The following is a 26,238-nucleotide window of genomic DNA, read 5'->3' as shown; positions in this document are numbered from 1 at the left end:
TGCAGAAACTTACTAGCTATGAGACCCTGGTCAAGTCACTTCACTTCAGTTAGCCTCAGTTTCCTCATTTGTAAAATAGGAGTCCTACCGGCACCTACCTGAGGATCAAATGAGATAACACTTGTAAAGTACTTAGCACAGCACCTACAGTACTCGGCATATAATGGCACATAACCTGTTCCCCTCCCCCACCTTGGTATACTGTAGGTGTTATATAAATGCTGATGTCCTCCCTTCCTCTGAAAAAAATGAGGGTGTTAGACTGGTTGGCCTTTGAGCCCCCTTCCAGTTCCAGACATAGGATCTTATGGCCTCTGAGCAATAACCCACATGGCCCTTCAAGCGGCTGGCTATATTGGCCCTACCCTTACAAACCAAAGGAAGGCATCAGAGGGGTCACAGGTAACTCGAATCCTATGAAAAGAGGTAGGAGTCTTCCCTATACCCAGATCAAATCAGAAAGGGAGAGTCTGGAGAAGAGAAACCAGAAGAACTCTGGAGAGGGCAGAGGAGGGAAAAAAACAGGGAGGAGGGGGAGGGAAGGAGAGGAAGAAAGAGGAGGAGAGAGGAGAATCCAGGAGGGGAGGGAGAGGAGAGAGGAGAGGAAGGGGGGGGGGGAGAGGGGACCAGAGAGGAAGGGAGATGAGGAGAGGGGAGGGGAGAAACCAGGGACCGTGAGAGGAGAGGGGAAGGGAGAAGAAAGGAAGGGGGAGGAGGATACAGAAGAAAAGGAGAGGGGAGCAGAGAAACCAGGCACCAGGGTTTGAGGGAGGAGAGAAGCAAAAGGAACATCAGTAACTGTCTGTTCCTCCAATAATCAGCTTTAAGATGTCACTCCTAAGCTTCTTGAAGGAACTAGATCAAGGCCACCTTAGCTTTAGCCTTACAAAAGGGCAAAGGTCTCTACACATTGATATTATGAAAGAGCCCTAGACTGAAGGCCAGAAGGCCTAGGGTCTGCTCCTGGCTCTGCTCCCAATTGGCCTGTGAGCTTCTTGGAGGCAGGGACCACGTTCTTGCCTTTCTCTACATCCCCAGAGTGTAGCACAGTGCCTAGCCCATAGTAAATACTTAATAAATGCTTGTTAGCTGCCTTTTGACTAGCTGAGTTAGTTATGTGACTTTGGACAAGTCCCTTTCCTCTCTCTGGGCCTCAGTTTCTTCATCTGTAAAATGAGGGGATCATCTAAAGCTTCTTCCAGCTGATATTTCGTGCCCTCTGTCTCTGAAATTCTGGGTTTTCAGGTCCCTCCCGCTGAATTCTGTGTTCTATGATCCCTGTGCTCTCAGGCGGTAAGTGTATATACCAGATTTGAGATATCAAAGAGGGCTGAGCAAGGGATCAAACCCAGGAGCCTTCCCAGGGATAGTGTGGGATTTCATGGAATCAAGAAGGGGAGGGGGGGCACGGAGGGGTGGCACTCAGGAACTGGAGCCTTATTCTATTCGCCCTGGAATCTAAGAGACCCTCGCTTGACGTCTGTGGTCTCCAAGCCCAGGTGGAGGTGGGAGCTGCGGCACTGGTGAAAGCAGTAGCAGGTGGGGGGTCCTCAGGGGCTGCTCGTGCAGCCCCTGGGGAGCCGTCCATCCAACAGGCTGCTCTGGGCCGTTAGCGGCAGCTGGTGCCACCTAGCGGCCCGATGCTTCGCCTGCACCTGCCTTCGCTCTGGGAGCAAGTTCAACTGGCTGAGGGGTGGCGGGGATTTTTTTTTTTTTTTTTTTTTTTGCTAAGTTTAATTGGAAACATATTAGGGCTGAAAATACCCAACAATTAAAATGGCAAAATATTTAAAATAGTTGCCTCCATAAAGGCGCCATATTTAACTGACTCTCCCTGCCTGCCTTTTCGGCCCCTTGCCTCTATCCTCCACAAGGGTCAGAGAAGGGCTAGCCTTCGAGGGAGGCCAGGGAGTCTCGTCTGCCCCAGTTAGATCCTCCAAAGGAACTGAGTTTCATGTCAGGTCTTTCCTAGTTCACTGGTGACCCAGTCGTTGGGTTCAGGAACAGCACAGCCTCCTTGTGCCCAAAGGCGTCCAAGGTCGGAGCAAAGATCATGGGCTATCGTAGGAGGGCATCGGAGTGGGCAGGGGCTCCGGATTGTCTAGAACGCAGAATAGGAGGAACATCAAGCCTGGAAGGAACCTTAGAACACGCAAAGACACGAACCACAGATGAAAACTAAATATCAGAGCCAGAACGGACCTTGTGAGCCACTGATTCCAACTGAGGCTCAGTGATTAACTCACACGGTTAGTAAGGAGGATTTGAATCCAGACCTTGCTTCTCCGTCTCAATGCAAGTGAACGTATCAGGTTGGGATTGAAAGGAGGGTTTCATTAGAAGTCGGGGGTGGGGGGGCGGTTTGCACTGGATGGGCGGGGGGTTTGCACAGCACGGGCAGGGGGATTGCAAGGCAACTGGGAGAGAGGTGCCAGGGACTCCTTCCCACACACACACACACACCCAGAAAAAAAAATAAAAAGCAACCACTGCCACGTGACAGGCATTAAGTCCCAATTCCTGGGGATCCCCCGCAGTCTCTGGGAATCTCCTGCCCCGACGGCTTCTTCCCTAGTTGGCTGCGGTGCCTCGCCACTAGGTTCAGGTGGCTGGCAGCTGGCCAATCGGGAGCCCCAAACCGTGCCCGCCGACTCCCCACCCCCACCCCCGCCCCCAGCCCCAGTTGCTCCAGTTGTCAGAAGCACTTGGCGCCCACCCACGCTGGGGCCCCGCAGGAGAGAAGCCCGAGGGGGCCAGCGGGGCCAGGCTGAGCCGGCCGGGAGGACAGGTGCTGGCGCTCACCTTACCTAGAACGCAGAGCCAGGCGAGCAGGAGCAGCGCGGCCGGGACGGCCCCGCAACACAGCCGCAGCATCTTCGGGCGCGACGTGCAAGCTTCACTCACTCCGTCCGCCCGCTGCGCGACGTGGGGTGGACTGGGCTGGAGGGAAGGGAGGGGACAGACGGCAGGGGAGGAGGGGTGGGGAGGGCCGGGGGCTGGCCCGGAGGGCAGTGGGCTGGGCTAGACTGGCCTGCGTCTCTGGGGTCCGCGGCTGTGAGGGCAGCGGCCCGGCGGGCCCCTGGACCAGCTGCGGCCACGAGTTGGCGACCCCTTCGTTCCCGAGGTCACTGGCGCCTCGCCGGGACCCTCCTCCCTGGGTCGTCGTGGCCGTCCTTCCCCGCCCGGCGGGCGCTCCGATTGGCCGCGGCGGCTCCGAGTGTGCCGCAGGCTCCCGGCGCCGGGCGAGCTCCGGCTCGGGCTCGGGCTAAGCGGAGCCCGGAGAGGCTAGGGGAGCCCGTGCCCCCTCGCCGGCGGGCGCAGGGCGCGGGGCGCGAGGCCCCGGGCGCAGGTGCTGGGGCTGCCGAGCGCTGGGACTGCTGGAGGGTCCGAGAGCAGGCGGCCAGCGAGGACAGGGACAGAGAAGGCTGCAGAGAGGCGGCCGGGGAGGCAGGGAGGCAGCGGCGAGAAGGCCCGGAACGCTGCCGGTCTGGAGGCTGCTCCGAGCAGAGTGGCGGCGGCGGGTGCGGGGGGGGGGGGGCGGGGGGGGTGAGAGAGAGAGACCGCGCGGCCCGGGTGGGGGTGGCTCTGGCACTTCCCTTTCCTGCCCCCTCCCCTCCCCTCCCCTCCCTGTCCCTCCTCCTCCCCTCCTCGCATGCTGATTTCCCCTCCGCTGGGCTCCAGAGCAGAATCCCCCCCCCCCCCCCCCTGGCAGCAGGGGTGTGATGGGCGGGGGGGGGGGGGGTGGTCTTTGGAGAATCGGAGGAAGTGCAGTCGTCAGCGGCAGCCGTGCGGTCCGGGGGGAAAAGACAGCTCCAGCTCGGGCGAGCCCTCGGCAGCCCCGACGGAGCGTGCGGGGAAAGCCTTCGAGATGTTAAGACACTGCTAGTCTCCGATTTTGTCCTACAATGTGATCTCTGGCCAGGCTTGTGTTCGGCCCCTAAAGAGCCCCAAAAGGGACCACAGAGCCAGAGACACAAGAGAAAGTGTGTGTGTGTGTGTGTGTGTGTGTGTGTGTGTGTGTGTGTGTGTTTTGGAGGGTGCTGTTGGGGAACAAGGGGAAGACAGATCCAGCCTCTAGTTGGAGATCACAAGGTTTTTCTTCTGGAAAGGGTCCTCAGAGGCCATGTAGATAGATAACTCTTCCCCCCACTCCCATTTTACCTGGGGCGGGGGGAACCTGAGGCCCAGAGAGAGAAGTGACTTGCCAAGGTCACATAGTGAGACTCTCCTAGTCACTGAGTCCCAATCACCAAGTCCTACCCTATGTTGTTGTTCAGTCATGCCCTTCTCTTCGAGATCCCGTGGACCAATCTTCCACTATCCCTAGAAGTGTGTCCAAGTTCATTTGCATTGTTTCCATGACACTCTCTATCCATACTCACACTCTGTCCCCTTTTCCTTTTGCCTTCAATCCTTCCTAACATTAGGTTCTTTTTCCAACCCTTTACTTTGGACATATTTTAGAAGAATAAGCTTTGGATCCAGAGGAAGAGAAGTGACTTGCCCAAGGTCTCACAGCTAGTAAGTGGCATAGAGGGTGTGATGTTCAAACTCAAGGTGAGCCACCTGGTAATTCAAGGATCTCCATTACACCAGGACCTCTAGCCCTGTTTGAATGCCTTTGGTATCAAAGAGTGTCAGAGCTGGAAAGGCCCTTAGAGGGCGATCTAGACCTACTGACTCGTTTTACCAAGGGGGGAACTGAGGCCCAGTAAAGTGCCCAAGGTCACAAGGGCAGTAAATGGCACACTCAGAATTTGAACCTAGGACCTCTGACTCCAAATCCAGCTATGCTTTTTGCTCCCTACACCTTCCTCCTCCAGCCTGGGGCAGCTAGGGGCCCTAACAAAGCACGCTGGCTTATCTCATCCCTCCCATGGGTGCAAAGGAGAGGGCTCCCCCTCTTGGCTCCTCAGAAAGAAGGACAGCAAAACTGCTGCCCATGCTGCCCTATCTTGTCCTGGTCCTTGCCTGTCCCCAGGCTTCTCACTCCCCAGCTGACCAATGCTCCTAAACAGCCAAATCTTTCCCCCTAAACTTGGTGGCTTCTTTAGCTGTCCTGGGTCACCGGCTCAGAGATTGGGGAGCTGGCCACCCCAACCACTCTTTCACTAAGGATTCAAGCCAGAAACCAGAAGCTGCTGGTGAAAGAAGGGCCCAGCCCAAGCAAAGGAGAGCACAGGAGCCAAAATAAAAGGGATGAAAGGCGGGCTTGGCCAAGACCGGGTGAGCGAGGCTCTCTGTACATGGTAGGGTTTTTTAAAAACAAGGCAAAAACCCAAACCCAACAAGCATGGAATCAGAGAGAGAGGGAACCTCAGAGTTAGTCAGTGTCAGCTCCTTGGAGGGGGCTCAGGGGATTAGCTCTGGCTTGATAGTCCTGTTGTGGTGGAAGGTGGGGAGGGGGCTGGGCAAATCCCTCCCTCTCCCTAGGCCTCAATTTTCCTATCTGTAAAATGAGAGGGTTGGATTTGATGGACTCTGTGGTCCCTTCCAGCTGTGAAATTCTCTGTTCCAAGGTTTCCTCCAGCTCTGGCACTCTCTCTTCTAATTTCCCTTCCAGCTTTGGCTGACTTAAGGGTCAGTCCAGTTCTGTCATTCTGTGTTCTAAGGCCCCTCCCAGCTCTGACCTTCTCAGTTCTAGGGTCCCTCCCAGCTCTGACATTCCCTGTTCTAAGCCCCCTCCCAGCTCTGATTTTCTGTGTTCTCATGGCCCTATCCAGCTCAGACATTCCATGTTCTAAGGCCTCTCCCAGCTTTGACATTCTGTGTTCTAAGGCCCTTCCCAGCTCTTACATTTCTGTTCTAAGGCCCCTGCCAGTCCTGACATTCCCTGTTCTAAGGCTCCTTCTAGCCCTAACATTCAAGAGCACTGGATTTTGAGCAAGAAGACCCAAGCTGGAGCCTGATCCTCAGTACCTATGTGTCCTAAGACCATTTTCTTCTCCTGTAAAATAAAGACGTTATTATTGTTGTCATTTCCAACTCCTTGTGATCTTGTAGACCGTAGCACACCAATGCTGTCCAGGGGGTTTTCTTGGCAAAAATACTAGAGTGCTTTGCCATTTCCTGCTCCAATAAGTATCTGGGGCTGGACTTGAACTCTGGTCTTCTTGACTCCAGGCCCAGTGCTCTATCCACTGAGCCACCTAGTGGCCTCCTAGGGAGTTAGACTAGGTGAATTCTAAGGTCCACTCCAACTCCCTGTGTTCCAAGTTGAAAAACCTAGGTTCCATGGTCCTCACTCTCATCTAGTTTGCAGCAGGCTTATACAACAAACAGCCCCCCTTTATGAGCTCAAGGGATGCATCCTGGCTTCCTCTCTGGGGGGTCTGGCAAAGAAGCCAAAAGGGACAGTGGACACTCAAGAGTCTTCTTTCTGCACCATACTTTGTTGTTTGGTCATGTCTGACTCTTTGTAACCCCATCGGGAATTTTCTTGGCAAAGATACTGGAGTGGTTTGCCATTTCCTTCTCCCAGTTAATTTTACAGATGAGGAAACTGAGGCAAATAGGGTTAAGTGACTTGCCCAGGGTCACACAGCTAGTAAGTGTTTGAGGTTAGATTTGAACCCAGGTCCTCCTGATTCCAGGCCCAGTGCTTTATCCACTGCAGTGCCACCCTTAACTAGCCATGTGTCATTTTACATCTATCTCTGAGCCTCAGATTTTCTCTCCTATAAAATGGGCCTGATTACTGCAAGGATCAGCCTACCTGGAAACAGAGATAAGTATTAAGTAAAAGTTCTAAAGCTTCATTGTCTGCATTTTGAGTGATCTGATCTATCTCAGGAAAGCAATTTCAAAATTCTTCAACAGTGAGTCACTCGAATTAGTCTTCCCATCACAGTGGGCCCAGGAAAAAGAAGTGAGAAATGCACCTCCTTCCCTTCTTTGCAGAGGTGGGGGGCTATGGGTGTGCAATATGGCATATCCCATCAGACAAAGTGGACGTGCTTTACCAACCTGCTTCTTTTTCCTTCTTTTTATTCTTCCTTCCAATGGAAGAACTGGAAAAGGGAGGGAGGAGGGATAGATTCAGCAATGAAGGGGATGGGAAAACACAAGTTAACAATACACATCACTTTAAAGGCTAGGTATCCTAAGGGAGCTCCTGCACCAGGACAGGCTGATCCTAGGAAGGGGACCTGCTTCCCTCCAGGATTGGGTGTCCTTTTTCAATGGAAAAGACTAGAGAAAAAGGGCCCTGTTATTCAAATAAGAGACAACCCAGACGGCAGAGAAACAGTCAGGCAGTTAACACTGCACAGAGCCCTGAATGAGGGGCCACAAGAGACATACCAGAAACAGGCATCGTGGAGCCAAATCATCTCAATTTTAGACTGAATTTTTTCTGTTTTCATCCAGTTGTTGAGGGAGAAGGGCAGAGGTAGGTACACACCCTGAGCCCTTATCCCCCAGGCTTAAGGCCCTGTAAAAAACAAAGTAGGATGAAGGAGGAAGCAATTGACTGGGTTTTTCCTTAGGCCTCTGGGCCTTGCCTAGTTGTCCTGTTCATGCAGCATTCCTTTTTTGCCTGAAGTGATTGAGCTACCATAATGCTAATAATAAGAGTTATGGAGGCCTAGATCTGGAGCAGGAAGGGCCCTCAGAGGCTATTGAGTTGACCCCCCTCATTTTACAGAGGGGGAAACTGAGGCCCAGGCAGGGAAAGGGACTTGTCCAAGGTAACACAGTGTCAGAGGCAGGACATCTGCCTCCTGATGACCTCTTTGTATGTCTCTTTGTGAACCCTAAAGCCCAATGGACGTGTCATCTAGAGGATTATCATACTTTTGCTAAAAGCAAAGAAACCAGACTCTTTACTCAGCTGATGACTTAGGGAAAGGTGAAAACATGAGGTCTTCCAAGGCACTTTAGTTGATTTAATCCAGGGCTGCTTAACCTTTTTTTTTTCTTTAAACAATAGTTTGAGAACCATATTTCAATAGAATAGGTTTCCTATGTCATCCTAAATATATTTTACTTTAACCCACATGTAAATATATAATATATATAAATATATAAGATATATAATAAAATAAAAATATGTAATAAAATAAATATATTTATAGTAGCTCTTTTCGTGGAGGCAAATTGAGAGGATGCCCATCGATTGGGGAACAGCTGAATAAGTTGTAGTATGTGAATGCAACAGAATACTATTGTTCCATAAGAAATGGTGAGCAGGCAGATTTCAGAAAAACTTGGAAAGACTTGTGTGAACTGATGCTGAGTGAAATGAGCAGAACCAAGGGAACATTGTACACAGTAACAACAGCATGGTGTGATGACCAACTTTGATAGACTTAGCTGTTCTCGGCAATATAAAGATCTTAAGACAACTCCAAAAGTCTCATGATGGAAAATGCTATCCACATCCAGAGAAAGAACTATGGAATCTGAATGCATGTCAAAGCATACTATTTTCTCTCTTTTTTTGTTTTTTCTTTCTTGTGGTTTTTTCCCTTTAGCTCTGATTCTTCTTTCACAATGTGACTATTGAGGAAATATGTTTACTATGATTGTACATGTATAGCCTATATCAGATTGCATGCCATTTTGGAGAGGGGGGAGAGGAAGGAGGGGGAAAAATTTAGAAGTCAAAATCTTATAAAAGCGAATGTTGAAAACTAAAAATAAATAAATTTTTTAAAATAAACTTTTAAAATATGTATTTTTTTTTATTTTATGCATACAAAAACAGGCTTTTGAGAAGAAGCCCATAGGCTTCACCAGATGGATGGCCCAAGGGGTTTATGACATGTACAGCAAGGGATCAGAACCCCTGGAGTAGATGGTCAACATTCATTTGGCTTCCAGCTGGTCTGCTTCATTGTAGGAACTGCTACCTGGTTTACTTCCTTGGGGCCTTCTCTAGGCCTGGCTGCTGTCTGCTGGGAGATGCAAAATCACTTTCTGCTAGATGAGCAGCTGACAATGCCAGGTCTGGTTCCCTGAAGGCTCCCAGCAACTGGAACCTGATCCCTGACATTTCAATCCAGTGGGCATTTAAAAAGCTCATCTGTTTTAGGACTGAGAATTGGTTATCACTCAGTTGTTTCAGTCGTGCCTGACTCTTCATGGCCCTATTTGGGGTTTTCTTGGCAAAGATACTGGAATTTTGCCATTGCTTTCTCCAGCTCATTTTACAGATGAGGAAATGGAGGCAAACAGCGTTCAGGGACTTACTCGGGGTCACACAGCTAATAAGTGTCTGAGGCTGGATTTGAACTCAAGTCCTCCTGACTCCAGAGCCCTTGGTCTTTCCACTGTGATCTTCATAATCTGAGCCCTTCAGAATTCTCTTATACCTTACTGTCGTCCAGATACTCCTGACGTCCCTGGCTTCCTTCAAATTCTAGCTAAAATCCCACCTTTTACAGGAAGTCTTTTCCAATCCTCAATGCTCATGCCTTCTCTCTGAAATTATCTCCTGTGTATCATAGATATATACTGTTTGTACATGGTTTTTTGCACAAGGGTGCCAATCAATTGGGGAATTGTCAAACAAGGGACAATATACGTAAATGATGAATACTGTTGTTGCTATACGAAATGATGAAGGGAGTGATTTCAGAGACACCTGGGAAGACATGTATGAATTGATGTAGAGTTAAGTGAGCAGAACCAGGACAACAAATGTTCATACAGTAACTATATTGTAAAGATAAGCAACTTTGAAAGCCCTAGAAACTCTGACTGATCCAATGACCAAGTACAATTCCAGATGACCCACGGTGAAAAATGCTGCCCACCTCCTGACAGAGAGGTGATGGATTCCAAGTGTGGATCACGACTCTTTTTTTGGACCTAGCCAATATGGGAATTTATTTGGCTTGACTATACATGTTTATAACAGGAGCTTTTTCTTTCTGTTTTCTCGGTGTTGTCTTGCTTTCTCAATTCTGGGGGAAGAGGGTGGGGGAAGAGGAGGAGGTGGAGAGGGAGAGAAGGCTGATCTTCATATGAAAATAAAACAAATAAATAAATAATATAAAAATAAAATAAAACAAAATTCTGGAAAGAAAAAAGGAAAGAAAATAGGGATGTTTTTTAACTTTAGAAAAACACCATAGATGTTTGCATGCTGTCTCCGCCATCATATATAATGTGAGTGCTTTGAGGGCAGGGAATGGCTTTGTTTTTCCTTTCTTTGAATTCCCAGCACTTAGCCCAGTGCCTGGTATATAGTATACACTTAAATGCTTGTTGACTTAAGAAATCTTATTTGTAGTATTTGAAGGATTGTATGTAGAAAACGGTTGAGACTTGAGAACTGAACAAAGAATAGTGAATAGAAGGTATACACTTTTTCTTCCTCAGTCGTGTCTGACTCTTTTTTTGGGGGGGAGGGTGAGGCAATGGGGTTAAATGACTTGCCCAGGGTCACACAGCTAATAAGTGTTATGTGTCTGAGGCCGGATTTGAACTCAGGTTCTCCTGAATCCAGGGCCGGTGCTCTATCCACTGCGCCACCTAGCTGCCCCCGTGTCTGACTCTTCATGACCCTATTTAGGGTTTTCTTGGCAAAGATACTGGAGTGATTTGCTATTTCCTTCTTCAGCTCATTTTACCAATGAGGAAACTGAGGCAAACAGAGTTAAGTGACTTGCCCAAGGTCACACAACTAGCGAGCATCTGAGGCCAGATTTGAACTTGGGAATAACTTTCTGACTTCAGGCCTGGCTCTCTATCCACTGTGCCAACAGAAACAAATTTAGGTTTGTGGTAAGGAAAGTCGATTAGTTATCCAAAAGCCTAATGGAATGCCTTGAGATGTGATGATTTTCCCCTCATTGCATGTCTTCAAACAGGGGGATACAGTAGAGGTAGTTTTTAGGGGGGAATCAGTTGAACTAGAAGGCCGTTAATGTCCTTTCCAACTATGTGACTCTGTGGTCCTATATGTGACAAGCTGGCATACCCAAGGGTCTCCAAGTCTAGATCGAGACCACTCTGGGGAAAACAAACAGAACTCAAGCCCCCAGGGCAGGGATCAATCTCTTATTGTTTTCATTTGGCCGGCAAGTAGGGCAATGCTCTACAAACATTGGCTGTAGACAGAATCAGGTGTGGGTATGGAGGGCTGGTTGAGAGAGAAGTGAAACCACAGAGAGATTTGGCAAACGTGGGATAGAAGACAAGCGCTGGACTTCGTAGCACCTGGCACACAATAATTACTGCATAACTGGCTTTCGAATTTCAACTCGCCATTCCCTAGTTGTGTGACCTTGGACCAGTCACTTAATTTTTCTTGTTCTCTCTTTCCTCCTCTATAAAATGTGAGGGTTGGACTAGATTATCTCTGAAATCCCTTACCATTCTGGTGTTCTATGTTCTAGGTCTAAGGTCCCTTCCATTTCTAATATTCTATGTTCTCTAATCCCTTTCATCTCTAATGATCTTCGGTCTCAGAGAAACCAAGAAGAAATCCAGGTAGCTTGCTTGGTAGTCTGAAACTGGCAAGTGAGGCTGAAGTGGTGTGCTCTAAACACACGGGGATCTCACTACCGAGTTGTGTTTTTTTTCCAGTGCCCGAAGTTTCACTCTGAGGATGCCACACTGTTGCTACCTTTGAGAGCTTGGTGGGAATATGTCTGGGGCATGCTAGTGACCCTTCTGGGACTGGATAACTGTAAACACAACACTTGGGGCACTTCCAAACAAAAGAGGCCTCACATTTACCACTCACTATTTTCTTCTGCTGCCATCATCCAAGGTTGGTGTCCCTCTAGGTTTTGGTTTTTCCATTTATAAAATGACAAGACTGGATTAGATGTCGTTCAAGGTCCCTTTAAGCTCTAAATGTTCTGTACTTTAGCAGAAAGAGCACCAGAATGGAATCTGGGGGATCTGTATTGAAGTATCTCCCTTATTTACTAACTGTGAGACCTTGGTTGCCTCCCAGGAGATTGTAAGTTTCTTGTGGAAAGAGAATATTTACTTTTTTTTCCCCATCATTGTATCTAGTATACTAGATACTAGTATACAGAAAGAGGCCTTGCATTTAGTATGTATTTAACAAATGGTTATTCAAGGAATTCAAGGAAAGTGAATTGGGCAAGTCCCTTTCCGCTTTTTGAGCCTCAGGAGCAAGAGATGTCTCTGGCAAAACTGTCCAATCTTTTTGGCATGGCCATCTTGCTGATGCTGCGTGGCTGCAACTCCTAGGATGGTCGGGGCTCTGAAGAATGGCCATTTTAAGTGATCCAAAGACGTTGTGGGATCCAGAGACTGTTAAACAAATCTGAGGAATGTCCCTAGAAAGGGGATGGCTCCTCCCCAGAGGACTCGTGGGAAGGACATGGACAAGAATTCAATGGAATGATAAGGTGTAGAAGGTTGAAAATCTGGAAGAGTGGACCCTCAGGTCCCACATCAAGGAGATTCAGTGCAAGTTCTGTCTCTCCTACCAACCTTTCTTACTCTCAAGGGCACCAACTTTTCCCCAGTCACCCAAGCTGACAACCTCAATGTCATTGTCAGCACCTTATCTGTAGCCCCCTACCTCCACTATATCTTTCCCATTGACCCTCAACTCTTTCTCTCTACTCACACAACCACTTTAGTTCAGACCCTTATCACCTATATCACTCGGACTTTTGCAGTAGCCTCCTAATTAGTCTCCCTGCCTTCGATTTCTCCCTTTTCTGATCCATTGTCCACACAGCTGGCAGTGATTCTCATAATAGTACATATCTTGACCAAGTCACTTCCTGGCTTAATAAATTCCAATGGTTCCCTACTGCCTCTAGGATCAAGTGGCACAATTCACAGAATGCTGGGCCTGGAGTCAGGAAGACCTGGGTTCAAATCCAGTCTTAGATATTTACTAGCTGTGTGACCCTGGGCAAGTCACTTCACCTCTCTAAACATCAGTTTCCTCATCTGTAAAATGGAGATAATAGCACCTACCTCCCAGGATTGTCATGAGGATAAAATGAGAAAATATTCATAAAATGCTGAATAAACCTTAAAGTGCCATACGAATATTACTGTTATTATTAACGTTGAATAATATTGCTAATAATATCATTGTAACCTGAGTCCCAAAGCCCATTAGTACAGGACTCTTTCCTCATTGGTGGAGAGTAATACTCTACGCCTACATGAGAGGTGGGTCAGAATAGTTGAGAACAAGAGAGAAGAGCGCCAGGCTCTTCGTCTTTTCAGAGTCTGTTGCGGCTGCGTTCAGGCATTTCTGGCTTCCAGTGTTGAGAGAGAAGGCGGACGATGCCAAACCCTACTTCACGTCGCTAAAGGGAGAATAAGACTCTGGAAAGAAACCAACGTGAGAAGAGCTGGTGGTCTCTATCAAATCCCTGTCCACAGATTGCTCCAATAGAGACTTTGGGGAACTTCCCCTTGGGTGAGATCTAGTTCTCTCTTTTGGTTGAGCTGAGTTATCTCGCTCCCAATGGGAGGGCTCTTTCACTCTGTATTATCTGGTATGTATTCTCTTATGTCTACTTTCTCTGATTTCTGTTTCGCTATCAATTTAGATAAATGGATTTGTTTGCTAATTACTTTGTGTGTTCATTGAGAAACTGGTATTTGGTGAGAAGGAAGCCAAGTCTTGGGTATAAAGGTTGGGTCCTCCTTTCCTCATTACGAGGAGTTAATACTAATAATATTTAAGGGAGCAGATAGACATAATCCTAGCCTGGTACTCCCTCTCTCTGAGAAGAGTGGAGGATCCAAACTTCTGGCCCCAACCTTCAGCTTCCCCTCCGGGCAGGAATGCAAGTCCCCATTGGAGAAGAAAGTGGGAAGACGAGACTAGAAATGTCGACTCTACCTCCCAACGACACCTCATGCTATATGGAGGGGAACAGCCTTCGCTACATTATTATTTAAAGCCATTCACAAGCTTGCCCAAATCTACTTTTCTAGGCATATGATATATTTTCTCTTCACCCACTGCATGACATAGTCAATGGTGCCAACTTACTGTTCCTCACCCATGACATTCTATTTCCCATCAGGAGAGCACAGCTATCACCCGTGCCTGGAGCACACTCCTTCCTTACCTTTAGAAACCCTAGTTTTCTTCAAAGTTCAGCTCAAGCTTGAGGACCTTCTTAATCCCTTCAGTTGCTAGTGCCTACCCTCGAGCCCCGCCCCATTCCCTTGTGTAAATATACATGGGTACATGGTATCTCTCCCATAGAATGGAAACTCCTTGAGGGCAGGGACCTTTCTACTTTTGTCTTTGTGACCCTAATGCCTGCCACATTTCTCCCCCCTCCCATAACCAGGACGTAGTTGGTATAAGGGGTTCCTGGAATAGAAGGACCCTCTAGCAATGCCAATTAGCATATGCCCTAAAACTTAGTCTTAGAAAGCTGTCTGGTCAATTCCAAAAGACTCACGATGGAAAATGCTATCCGCAGTCTGAATGCAGATGGAAGCATACTATTTTCACTTGTTTTGTTTTTTGTTTTTTTCTTTCTCTTGGTTTTTCCCTTTTGTTCTGATTCTTCTTTTACAACATGACTAATGTGGAAATATGTTTAATATGGTTGTACATATATAGCCTATATCAGATTGCATGCCATCTTGGGGTGGGGGAAGGGGAGAGAGGGGGAAAAATTTAGAACTCAAAATCTTATAAAAGTGAATGTTGAAAACTAAAAATAAATTTATTAATCTAAAAAAAAAAGAGCTATCTGGGGAATTGAGGGGCTAAATGACTTGTCCAGGGTCACATAGCCAGGAGGTTTCTGAGGCAGGATTTGAACCAGAATCTTACTGACTCCAAGATCAACTCCTTACCTATAGCATAAGGCTGCTTCTATCTTACACATATGATAGATATTTAATAAATGTTTAGTGATTGATTGTGAAAGTGGAATGAGAGAATATGAAACTGTAGAATATTATACAAAGATAAGTGATTATTAGGCAGCTAGGTGGTGATACAGTGGATAGAGTGCCAGGCCTGGAGTCAAGAAGACTCTTCCTGGTGCACCGTGCCCAGCACTCTCATTGCACACTCCTGCCATGGCATACCTCAGCCAGGGCCAGAAGGTGATGGTGCAGCCCGTCAACCTTATCTTCAGGTATCTCCAAAATTGGTCCCGAATTCAAGTGTGGCTCTATGAGCAAGTAAATATGAGACTAGAGGGCTGCATAATTGGTTTTGATGAGTATATGAATCTTGTATTAGATGATGCAGAGGAGATTCACTTTAAAACAAAGTCAAGGAAACAACTTGGCCGGATCATGCTAAAAGGTGACAACATTATTCTACTACAAAGTGTCTCTAACTAGAAGTATACAGTCAGTGAAGTTAGAAGACACTCAGAAGACAATACTTTTTTTTCTTAGTTACATTCTCTGGGCTTCAAGAGCCAGCTACACGGTTTTCCATGTTATTTTGATCTTTCTTTTATGGTATTGTAACAATAAATGGGTTGCTCTGGGGTTTGTTTCTATTTAAAAAAAAGAAGAAGAAGAAGAAAACTCTTCCTGAGGTCAAATCCGGCCACAGATACTAGCTGTGTGGCAGGTAGTCACTGGCAAGTCACTGTACCCTGTTTGACTCAGTTTCCTCATCAGTAAAATGAGCTGGAGAAGGAAATGGCAAACCACTCCAGTATTTTTGCCAAGAAAACCCTAAATGGGGTCACAGAGAGTCAAACGTGACTGAACAACATGGGATTATTATCTAAAGATTTAAAGGGAGCCCTCCTTATTGGGTGACAGCTTGAGAACATAGCCTGGTCCCATGTCCTCCTCCACACCCTCCTCTGAAGTGAGTCATTGTCAACTTTACATTCTTTGTCATTTAATGTCATAGATTTAGAGCAGGAAAGGACACAGTATTACAAAGGAAACCGATTATATCTAAATGCAATTACCAGACTCTTTGAATAGAACAGAGCTCTCAGATCCGAGGTTAAGAATATCACACTACTTCAACTTCCTCATTTTTAGAGAGCAAAAAAAAAGTGAGCAAGCCCAGAGAGGGGAAGAAACTTACCCAAGTCACACAGCAAGGAGAAGAGCTGGAATTTGAATCTGGATCCTTTGGTAACTTTGACTCGGAGTCATAGAAATAGCATTGACTCTGGAGTCAGAGGACTTAGGTTCAAATTTATCTAATGTCCATGGTCCTCAGTTTCCTCATATGTAAAATGAAGCATTTGTACTAGATGGCTTCTGAGGTCCTTTCCAGTTGTGCCAGGCATTGTGCTAGGTACTGGGAATTCCAAGACAAAAATGAGAGAGTTCATGTCTTCGAGGAGGTTATATTCATTGGGGAAGACAATGTGCATACCTAAAAGCAAAGCTAAAATCTATACAAAGTGATTTGGAGGTGGAGGCACTTGAGCTGAGTTTTCAAGGAAGCTAGGGATTCTAAGAGATAAAGGCAAGGAGGGAGTGCATTCTAGGCATGAGGCACAACCTGTGCAAAGACATAGAGACTAGAAATTAAAGGTGCATGAGGAACACATCAAGATACGCCATTTCAACTGTACCATCAAGTGAGCGAATAAAAGGAATGTGTAATAAGTCTAGAAAAGCAGATCTCGAGCCAGCTCATGAAGAGCTTTAAATGCCAAATGGAAGAGTGTTGCATTTGTCATAGAGGAAATGGAAAACCTCCAGAGCGTTTTGAGCAGGGGAATGCCATGGGCAGATCTGTGTTCTTAGAAATACCACTTTGGCATCTGGGTGGAAGATGGTTTGGAGAGGAGAGAGACGTGAGGCAAGGAGATGATTTAGGAGGTTATAGCAATTGTCCAGGAGTGGAGTGATATAAGTAGAGAGAAAAAGGATCCATGGGTGAGATGTTGGGAGGGGTTAGAAATGAAAAGGCATGAAAACAGGCTTGAAATCTACCGAGGCAGGTGGGCTTGTCAAGAATGATGCTGAGGCTAAGAACCTGGGTTACTGTAAGGATAGTGGTGCCTGTGATAGAACTAGAAAAGTTTGGAAGAGGGGCAGGTTTGTGGGGAGGAGAAAAGGGAGTTAACATATTGAGTTTGAAATGCTTATGGGACATGTGGTCCTTTGCTAAGAGAGAGGTGTGGGAGGGCTGAGGAGAAGAGGTTTGGAACTGTCTGATATGAGGTCTTCATGGGAAAGGAAATCTGTTAGGGAGTGAGCCACTGCCTGGAGGTAATAAGGGCTCAGTTGAGATCAGATGATATCAAGTCGGAGTGGATCCCAGCAGAAGTGAATAGGAGCAGAAGAGGAAGATGGTAGGGGCAATCCAGGGTTGGGGTTTGGCAAGGCAAAAGCTGTGGCAAGATGAGGGAGCAAGGGTGTAGAAGACAGAACAAAGTTGCACGGATTAACAAGGTCAAGAATGAGAAGGAAGGGAAAATTAATCCTGGAGAGAGCACTGAGGGTCAGAAAGAGGATGAAGAAGAGATTTAGGCATAGAGAGAGACAGAATGATAGGGTACTGTGGGCTAGATGAATTTCTGAGTTCTGGATGATGGAAATGGAAGATTTATGAATGAAACTGAGATCAAGGGTATGGCCATCCCTGGGTCATCAAGGTGGGCTTAAGGTGAAGATCTGAAGAAGGTGAGGAAGTGGGAGGCCAGGATATTTGCAGGGAAATCAACATCGATATTGATGTTCCCAAGTACCAGGGCAGGAGTTAGACTAGAAAGGAAGATTGTGACACAGCATTGAATTCTTTGAGAAAGGAAGAAGAATGACCCAGGAGCTGGTAGATAACAGCCACCAGGATCTGGACAGAATGAGAGATCCTGCCAACCATTCTGGAGAGCAAGTTGGAACTATGCCCAAAGGACTATCAAACTGTGCATACCCTTTGACTCAGCAATACCACTACCAGGTTTATATACCAAAGAGATCATAAAAATGGGAAAAGGACCCATATGTGCAAAAATATTTATAGCAGCTCTTTTTGCGATGGCAAAGAATTAGAAATTGAGGGGATGTCCATCAAGTGGGCAATGACTGAACAAGTTGTGGTATATGAATGCAATGAAATACTATCATGCTCTAAGAAATGATGAGCAGGCAGATTTCAGAAAAACCTGGAAAGACTTGTACGGACTGAGGCTGAGTGAGTGGAGCAGAACCAGGAGAACATTATACATAGTAACAGCAACATTGTATGACGACCAACTTTGTTAGACTTAGCTCTTGTCAGCAATGCGATGATCTAAGACAATTCTTAAAGACTCATGATGGTAAATACTATCCACAGTCAGAGAAAGAACTATGGAGTCTGAATGCAGATCGAAACATACTATTTTCTCTCTTTTTTTGTTTTTTTCTTTCTTGTGGTTTTTCCCTTCTGTTCTGATTCTTCTTTCACAACATGACTAATGTGGAAATATGTTTAATATGATTGCACATGTATAGACTATATCAGATTGCATGCCATCTTGGGGAGGGGGAAGGGAGAAAAATTTGGAACTCAAATTTTAACAAAAATGAATGTTGAAAACTGTCTTTACATGTAATAGGAAAAAATAAAATACTATGAAGTGAGAAAAAAAAAGAATGAGAGATCTGGACAGAGTGACCCTCAGTGGAGAAGAAGTTGCTGAGTGATGGCAGCAGAAGCAGGCCCTGGAAGTGACAATGAGAATATGCTGCCTCTTCCTCCTGGCCCAGTGGGCATATGAGAAGGTACAGCAAGGATGGGAAACGATGGTCAGGGATGCAGCAGGTTGCTCCAGAGAGAGCCAGGTCTCAATGAGTGCCAGAAGAGGGAAAGAGATAGAAGATGAAGGGATATTTGTTAATAATAGAATAGGGTTGGGGGTGGGTTGGTGGAGTAAAGTGAACATTTTTTTTTGAGCTCTCCCAACACATACCTCTAAACAACTTTAAAAAGCACATCAAATCAGATTCTGAACTGGGAAAAACAAACAAAAAGTCACTTTGGCATCTGGGTGGAAGATGGTTCGGAGAGAAAAGAGAGAGACACGAGGCAGGGAGATGATTTAGGAAGCTACAACAATAGTCTGGATGAGAAGTGATATGAGTGGAGAGAAGGGGGATGCATGGAAAAGATGTTGGGAGGGGATAGAAATGAAAAGGCTTGAAAACTACCTAGCTGTGTAAGCAGTAGGACACAAAAGTCAGAAGATCAGCTAGACACCACCCCCCTCCCCCAGGGGTGAGCAGAGCCCAACTCTAATGTAAAATCCAAAGTCAAGAAATAGACTGGAGAAATTAGCAAACAACAACAAAAAATAACCTGATCATAAAAATCTACTATGGGGGCTGAGAAGCTGAAGACACAAACTCAGAAGAAGACCATGGCTTGAAAACATCTGCAAGCAAAGTCTCAAAGAAAAATGCAGATTGGATAAAAGTCCAAATGAATTCCTAGAAGAATTAAAGAAAGAGATGAAAAAAGAGCAAAAAATGATTTGAAAAATCAAATAAAAGAGGTAGAAGAAAAATGGGCAAAAGAAATGAGAGCAATGCAAGAAAATTATGAAAAGAGAATTAATAGCTTGGTGAAAGAGGCACAAAAAATACTGAAATCATACAAGAATGTTTCAAAGGGCACAATGGAAAGAGCTAGCGGAGTTTGCTTGAGACTTGGGCTGGGGTGGGGGGGGTAGGGGGATAAGGCTGAGGTGGATGAGAATGGAGGCAGGGGAGGGGACATGGTTTTCACTTGGGCAGCTGAAAATTCAGCATCCTTGGATTGGAAGAGGAAGAGGTGAGAGTTTAACTATAGTACTGGGATGTAGCACCCTTGGATCAAGGTGCTACTCTCAACAATCCTGTTAATGGCAGGAGATGGCATCTGTTCTCTTTCAAGTACTAAGGAAAACAGGAGATTGGGCTGAGGATAGTGGTCCTTCTTACAGATGAGGTCCTGGAATCAAGAGGTCTGGAATCTGAGAGTTTGAACTTCACTTGGGGTAGGTAGGAAGAGTCTGGAGCAAATAGAGACATGACATGACCATATCTGTGCATAAGGAAGATCATTCTGAAAAGAGGATGGATCAGAGCGTGCAACTCCCATGAAAAGCCAAAGCTCTGGGCATACAGGTTGGATCAGAATAAGCATTATCTCTGAAATATTTCTGATCCCTTGTGGACTCCCCAGCTCAGATTTCTACTCCTCCTTCTGGCTTTCCACTCATCTCTGCCCTTGAAATTTTGAAGTTCCAGAGAAAGGCATGATCTCCACCTGGCCCAACATTAGGATCTTGCTTCTTTGCATCCTGATGTAGGTCATGCTCCTCTTTCCCCAGGAGGGAGGGAGTCCTCCCTCCCCCACCCATCTCCCACCTCCACACACGCCCCAACCAGCCCCACTGATTGCTCTAATCACCAGCACAATGTTAGCCCCCTGCAGGGGATATGGCAATCTAGTCCAACTAGTACTGGAACAGGAATTCTCCCCACAACACCCCCAATGATCACCTGGAGAAGACAGGAAGTTGATAATCCTGAGGCACAGTTGCCTTTCCAGTTCTTTCCACACCCTTAACAATGGAGATGTTGCAGAATTCTTCTGACTGTAGCTTGAACTAGTCTTCCCCTAACATGCCCACAACAGGGTCAGTTGAATTGAAAGAACTGGTGTAACCATGCTACCATGTCATTGCCAACTGGGAATGGGAAACCCACTATCTTCCTTAAAAAATACCAATGCTCTGGGGAATCAGATTGGTTCAGACAAATGATCAACTCCTTTGCACCCCCTGGATGTTGGCTTCCTGATCTCATATGGACTCCTCTAGCTCTGTGTCTATGCCCAGGAAGTAGTCTTCTTACCCAGCTCAGCCCTTGCATCTTGGTATTCTTCAGGCACCTGGATTTTTCAGTTTACACTTACTATCCACTAGATTTGGAATTAGAAGACTGAGTTCAAATCCTAAATCTGCTACTTACTATCTGCATGACCTTGGATAGGTCACTTATCCTCCTTGGGCCTCAGTTTCCTCCTCTGTAAAATTTAGGAGTTGAGCTAGATGACCAGCAGCTATGGTCCTCTGAACTTGGGCCCTGCTTTGCCAGGCCTAGGGAGGGATTACACCTCCCCCCATTTAGAGGACTGCCTGCTCACCAGCCATCTCTGTAAGGAATGCAATAATAGAGCCCTATCCCCAACGTCCATCCACGTCAGCTAGTTAAATGATTTTCTACTCCTTAGGGGCCAAGCCACTAGTACTCAGGGAACCCAGTTCACCTACTGGTTATGGTCACCCCTACTGACATCAGAGACACTGCAGAATGGATCTGACCAGTCAAGGGTTTTGGCTGTGCAGAACATCTGTGATCTATCTGCATGAAAACACAGTTAGGGGAGACCCAGAGGTGTCCTTTACTCTGATCACAATGCTGGACTGCTACAGTGGGGTGGGCCTTCCCAGGTAGACTCATTCACTAACACTTCAGCCACCAAATGTGCAGGCATAGCTTGCGTTATTCAGAAGCCACTTCTCCAGCCTTGTCAGCCATTATGGAACCATTTCATTCCACTTCACAAAGGAAAACTGAAAATCAGGTCATCTTTCTGTCCATTAACAACCCTGTCAAAAGACTGCATTGAAACTATTGTCTAGAAAGATTTTTGGTTCTCATAATCCATTCTTGGCCTCTTAGGTCTATGGGGAATAAGGATGTATATAGCACCTACCGTATGCCAGGCACTGTGCTAAGCGCTTTACAAATATTCTCTCATTTGACCTTCACAACAATCTTTCTAAGTAGGCACTGTTATGATCTCCATTTTACAGTTGAAGAAACTGAAGCAAACAGAGGTTAGGTGACTTACCCAGAGTCCCACAGCTAGGAAGTGTCTGAGGAAGGAAAAAAACCAGTGTTTATTAAGCACTTACTATTTAGAAGTATTATGTGCCAGGTACTGTGCTAAGTGCTTTACAAATAGCCCATTTGATTCTTACAACAACTCCGGGGGTAAGTTCTATTATTATCCCCATTTTATAGTTGAGGAAACTGAGGCAAACCCAGAGTCCCACAGCTAGGAAGTGTCTGAATCTGGATTTGAACTCCAGTCTTCCTGACTCCAGGCCCAGTGTCCTAGCCACTGCACCACCAGCAGCCACCTCAGCTTTGGGGCCCATAGTTGACTGCTTTAAGAAATACTTGCTCCAATTTATTTCAAGGATCTATGATTTCATTATAAGTACCCCTCCAACTGTGCAAATTTCAACCCTTCTATTGCAGGGGTGTTCTGGAGCCAGCCCACATTGTTGAATTTTCTGTGGGAGCATTTACATCTTGGAAATCAGCAAATCCTACAAATCAGGGCTTGATTTATTGTTTTGTTGATTGTCTAGACTTAAGAAAGGTTGGAGAAAATGTTAATAATGCAGATTAAATTTAAAAGTGTGTCCTGTTGTTCAGAAATCTAGTTATTGACCATTTATCAGCACCCCACTGACTCTGCACCTTAACAAATGGGCTTTGGAAGTTGTTTGTAAATAGCCTCACAATTCAGAGCCCTGAAGCCAGCCTGCAGTCTGAGCCAGGCTGGTCCTCAGAATACAAACACGGTGAATCATGGAGCCTTTCCAGTCAGTTAGAACTATGCTTGTGCTCCACAGGTGTAGGCTTTGGGCCAGTGAATTCAACTTACTTGGCATTTCTCTTTTATGTTTAACATATTCTAGTTTTCATTCTCGTTGTGTCCACGTCTTATGTGATGATAAGATCACAAATTTAGAGCAGGAAGAGACCTTAGAAATCATCAAATCTAACCCCTTCATTTTACAGAGGAAATGGTCACTCAGCCAGTATCCTTTCCTAGGCTTTCAGCTCCACAGGGGCAGGGAGTCTAATCTGAAGTTCCTGAAGAGTTCCTGATCCAGATGGATTTACAAGTGAATTATATCAAATGTATAAAGAGCAATCTATTGATTGACAACACTATAAAAACATTCTCAATAATTCAGAAAGAAGCCATTCTACCAACTCCTTTAATGAAACCAATATGATAGTGATATTCAAACCAGGGAAAGGTAAAGCAGAGAAAAGGAAGGAGAGGCCAAGTTCAGTAATGAATATTAGGACAAAAATTTTAGATAGGATCTTAGCAAAAAGACTTCAGCAACAGATTTTTTTAAAAATTTACTATGGATTTATATCAAGAATGTGAGGGAGGGTAAGCATTATGAAAACAATTAGCACAATTCGTCTTACAAAGAATAAAAACCACAGGATTATATCAATGGGGATGGGGGTTAGGGGGAAAGACTAAGATGCTAGTTGGAACCATTCTGCAATGCTTCTGCTATTCAAGGTGTAGATGTCATTGGTCCTCCTCAAAAATGAAGGATGAACAAGACACAAATGGAGAGTCATCAGACAACTGGAAGAGGTCTTGAAACTCATCTAGTTTGCAAACCCCTAGATTCAAATTCTCACTTTGTTCCTACCTGAATGACCTTGGACAAATCACTTCCTGAGCCTTAGGTTACTAGACTAGCTGACCCCTGAGGTCCCTTCCATCTATTATCTAGTCCTCATTTTCTTCTATCTTTGTTTTTTTTGGGGGGGGGCAGTTGGGGTTAAGTGACTTGCCCAGGGTCACACAGCTAGTAAGTGGCAAGTGTTTGGTCTGAGGCCGGATTTGAACTCAGGTCCTCCTGACTTCAGGGCCGGTGCTCTATCCACTGTACCACCTAGCTGCCCCTATCTTCATTTTTAAAAGTTTTAGTGACACCTGTTGCTCTGAAGCCACAGTTACCTGAACTTAAAATAATTTTTGTTGATCAGTTGTGTCTGACTCCTCATGACCCCATTTGGAGTTTTCTTGCCAAAGGTGCTGGAGTGGTACATCCTTCTCCAACTCATTGTACAGATGAGTAAACAGAGGTAAACAGGATTAAGTGACTTGCCCAGGGTCATATAGCTAGTAAGTATCTGAAGCTGGATTTCAACTCCGGAATGAGTCTTCCTGACTCCAGGCAGCATCACCTAGCTGCCCTGAAAATAATTTAAGCACAACCGATTAACCACACCCTACATCTGCAGTACCACCCTTGTTCCTTAAAGGCAGAAGATGTTTCATTATCAGTTCTCTAGTCCCAGACAGTTGATTGCAATTAATCAGCTAGACAGCTTTTTAGTATGATTGCCATTTACATGATTATAATCATTGGTACATTGTTTCCCTGATTACCCCCCCCCCCCCCCCCCCCCCCCACGCCATCGATTCAAATTGTGTTCCTGTGTTGCTCTGAATTCTTCAGTCATCGTTTTTTTTTTATGGAGCAACATATTATATTAAATTCCAAATTACTGATAAGAGAAATGCAAATTAAAATCATCATAAGATTTTAGAACAGACACCTCAGATTGGCAAGGATGGTAAAAGTCAGTGTTGGTACTTCTGGGGGAGGTGTGGGTGTGGGTGAGGGGAGGACATGACATTCACCTCCCTCGATCTAGGATGACTGGAGAATGTGCAGCAGACCTGATGGTTGACAGACCACCTTCCTTAGGAGAGAACCCAGTGATGGAGTTCGGAGAGATGCCTGAACAGGGGCTAATGGGACAAGGGGGGCGGGCACCACGGTTTGGTGCAGCTATCAGGATGGCACAGTGCTAGGCACTGGGTATCCAAAGAAAGGGAATCCTCCTTTCTCCCCCTCCCCTCCTCAAGCTAGGAGTTGACTTTCTGATGGATGGATGGGCAAGTCCTCAGACCCTTCTGGTCCCCTCCCTGGAGCAACTTGAGTCATGCCTAGTTAATTTACACGGGTATCTGGGGCAAATCTCTGTAACCAGACCTACTTCAGCTATCACCTCCAATCACCTTAGATGTGGGGATTTGGATGTGGTGCTTTTTGCTCCTACAAAGCCAGGAGCTTAGGAAAAGTGCTTTGTAAGGCTAATGGAAGTCCCACCCTAGATAGCTTTCCTCCAATACACTTGAAAAGGCCCAGCTGATAAGGTAAATGGGGCTGTAATCTTGGGAGCAGAATGGGGGCTTTACATCACCCGGAAGAATTACCTTTGTAACTGAAGTCTCCTAAGGCTTTGCCTTCACAAAGCCTTGCTGAGGGATTTGTGTGTCATTTTATTTGAAATGCACTGCTAGCACAGAAGAGCAGGGGGTAAAAATCATTTTAAGGCTGTTTACAGCAGAAGCAGTTAAAGGCCAAGCAAGAGTAAGCCCCTTCCATTGTGGCCTGGCTAGGTTTTGTCAGTCAAAAAACTTGTGGGGGCAGCTAGGTGGCGCAGTGGATAGAGCACTGACCCAGAAGTCAGGAGATCAAATCCTACCTCAGACCAAACACTTGACACTTACTAGCTGTGTGACCCTGGGCAAGTCACTTAACCCCAATTGCCTAAAATAAATAAATAAATAAACACTTGACACTTACTAGTCGTGTGACCCTGGGCCAGTCACTTAACCCCAATTGCCTAAAATAAATAAATAAATAAATAAATAAGCACTTACTAGCTGTGTGACCCTGGGCAAGTCACTTAACCCCAATTGCCCAAAATAAATAAATAAATGAATGAATGAATGAATGAATGAATGAATAGATGGATAAATAAATAAATAAATAAATAAACTTGTGCAGTGGATAGAGTGTCAGGCCTGGAGTCAGGAGGACCTGAGTTCAAATCTAGCCTCAGACACTTACTAGCTGTGTGACCCTGGACAAGTCACTTAACCCTATTTGCCTCAGTTTCCTCATCTGTAAAATTAACTGAGAGAAGGAAATGGCAAACCACTCCAGTATCTCTGCCAAGAAAACTCCAAATGGGGTCATAAAGAGTCAGACACAACTGCAAAGGACTGAACAATAAACATTTATTAAGCACCTACTATGTGCTAGGCACTGTGCTAAGCTCTGGGGATACAAAAAAGAGACAAAAGACAATCCTGCCATCAAGGAGGTCACATTTGAATGGGGGGGGGAGGGGGGAACAACATGCAAATGAGTGTGTCCTGTACTAACAAGCTTGATACAGGATAAAAAGGAAATAAAGACCAGAGGGTAGGCACTGGAATTGAAAGGGATTGGGAACGGCTTCCTGTAGTAGGTGGGACTTTAGTTGGGACTTAAAGGAAGCCAGGGAGGATAGGAGGCAGAGAGGAGGAGAGAGAACATTTCAGCCAGAGATAATGCCCAGAGATGGAGTGTCTGGTTCAGGGAACCTGCGGCCTTGAGGCCACATGTGGCCTTCTAGGTCCTCGGGTGTGGCCTTTTGAGTGAGTCCAAGTTTTCCAGAACAAATTCTTTTTTTTTGGTTAGGCAATGGGTTTAAGTGACTTGCCCAGGGTCACAC

At 46.0% G+C, this 26,238-nt stretch overlaps 1 protein-coding gene and 1 pseudogene across 1 annotated transcript in view; one reads left to right on the top strand and one right to left on the bottom strand.

The window, feature by feature from the left end:
* LOC114023373 (vascular endothelial growth factor receptor kdr-like) overlaps positions 1 to 2,904 on the bottom strand; it is a 223,277-nt gene extending 220,373 nt beyond the window's left edge. Inside the window, exon 1 of the mRNA XM_027835990.1 lies at positions 2,808 to 2,904. Within this exon, the coding sequence (XP_027691791.1) occupies positions 2,808 to 2,874 (67 nt within the window). The 5' untranslated portion in view covers positions 2,875 to 2,904. The remainder of the gene's footprint in view (positions 1 to 2,807) is intronic.
* Positions 2,905 to 15,006: 12,102 nt separating this feature from the next.
* Positions 15,007 to 15,276, top strand: LOC114023343 (annotated as a pseudogene).
* Positions 15,277 to 26,238: the final 10,962 nt, after the last annotated feature.

Source organism: Vombatus ursinus, unplaced genomic scaffold (assembly GCF_900497805.2).
Source record: "Vombatus ursinus unplaced genomic scaffold, bare-nosed wombat genome assembly UNPS02004423.1, whole genome shotgun sequence".
NCBI classification, from domain to species: Eukaryota; Metazoa; Chordata; class Mammalia; order Diprotodontia; family Vombatidae; genus Vombatus; species Vombatus ursinus.
This window is presented reverse-complemented; position numbering and strand designations above follow the sequence as displayed.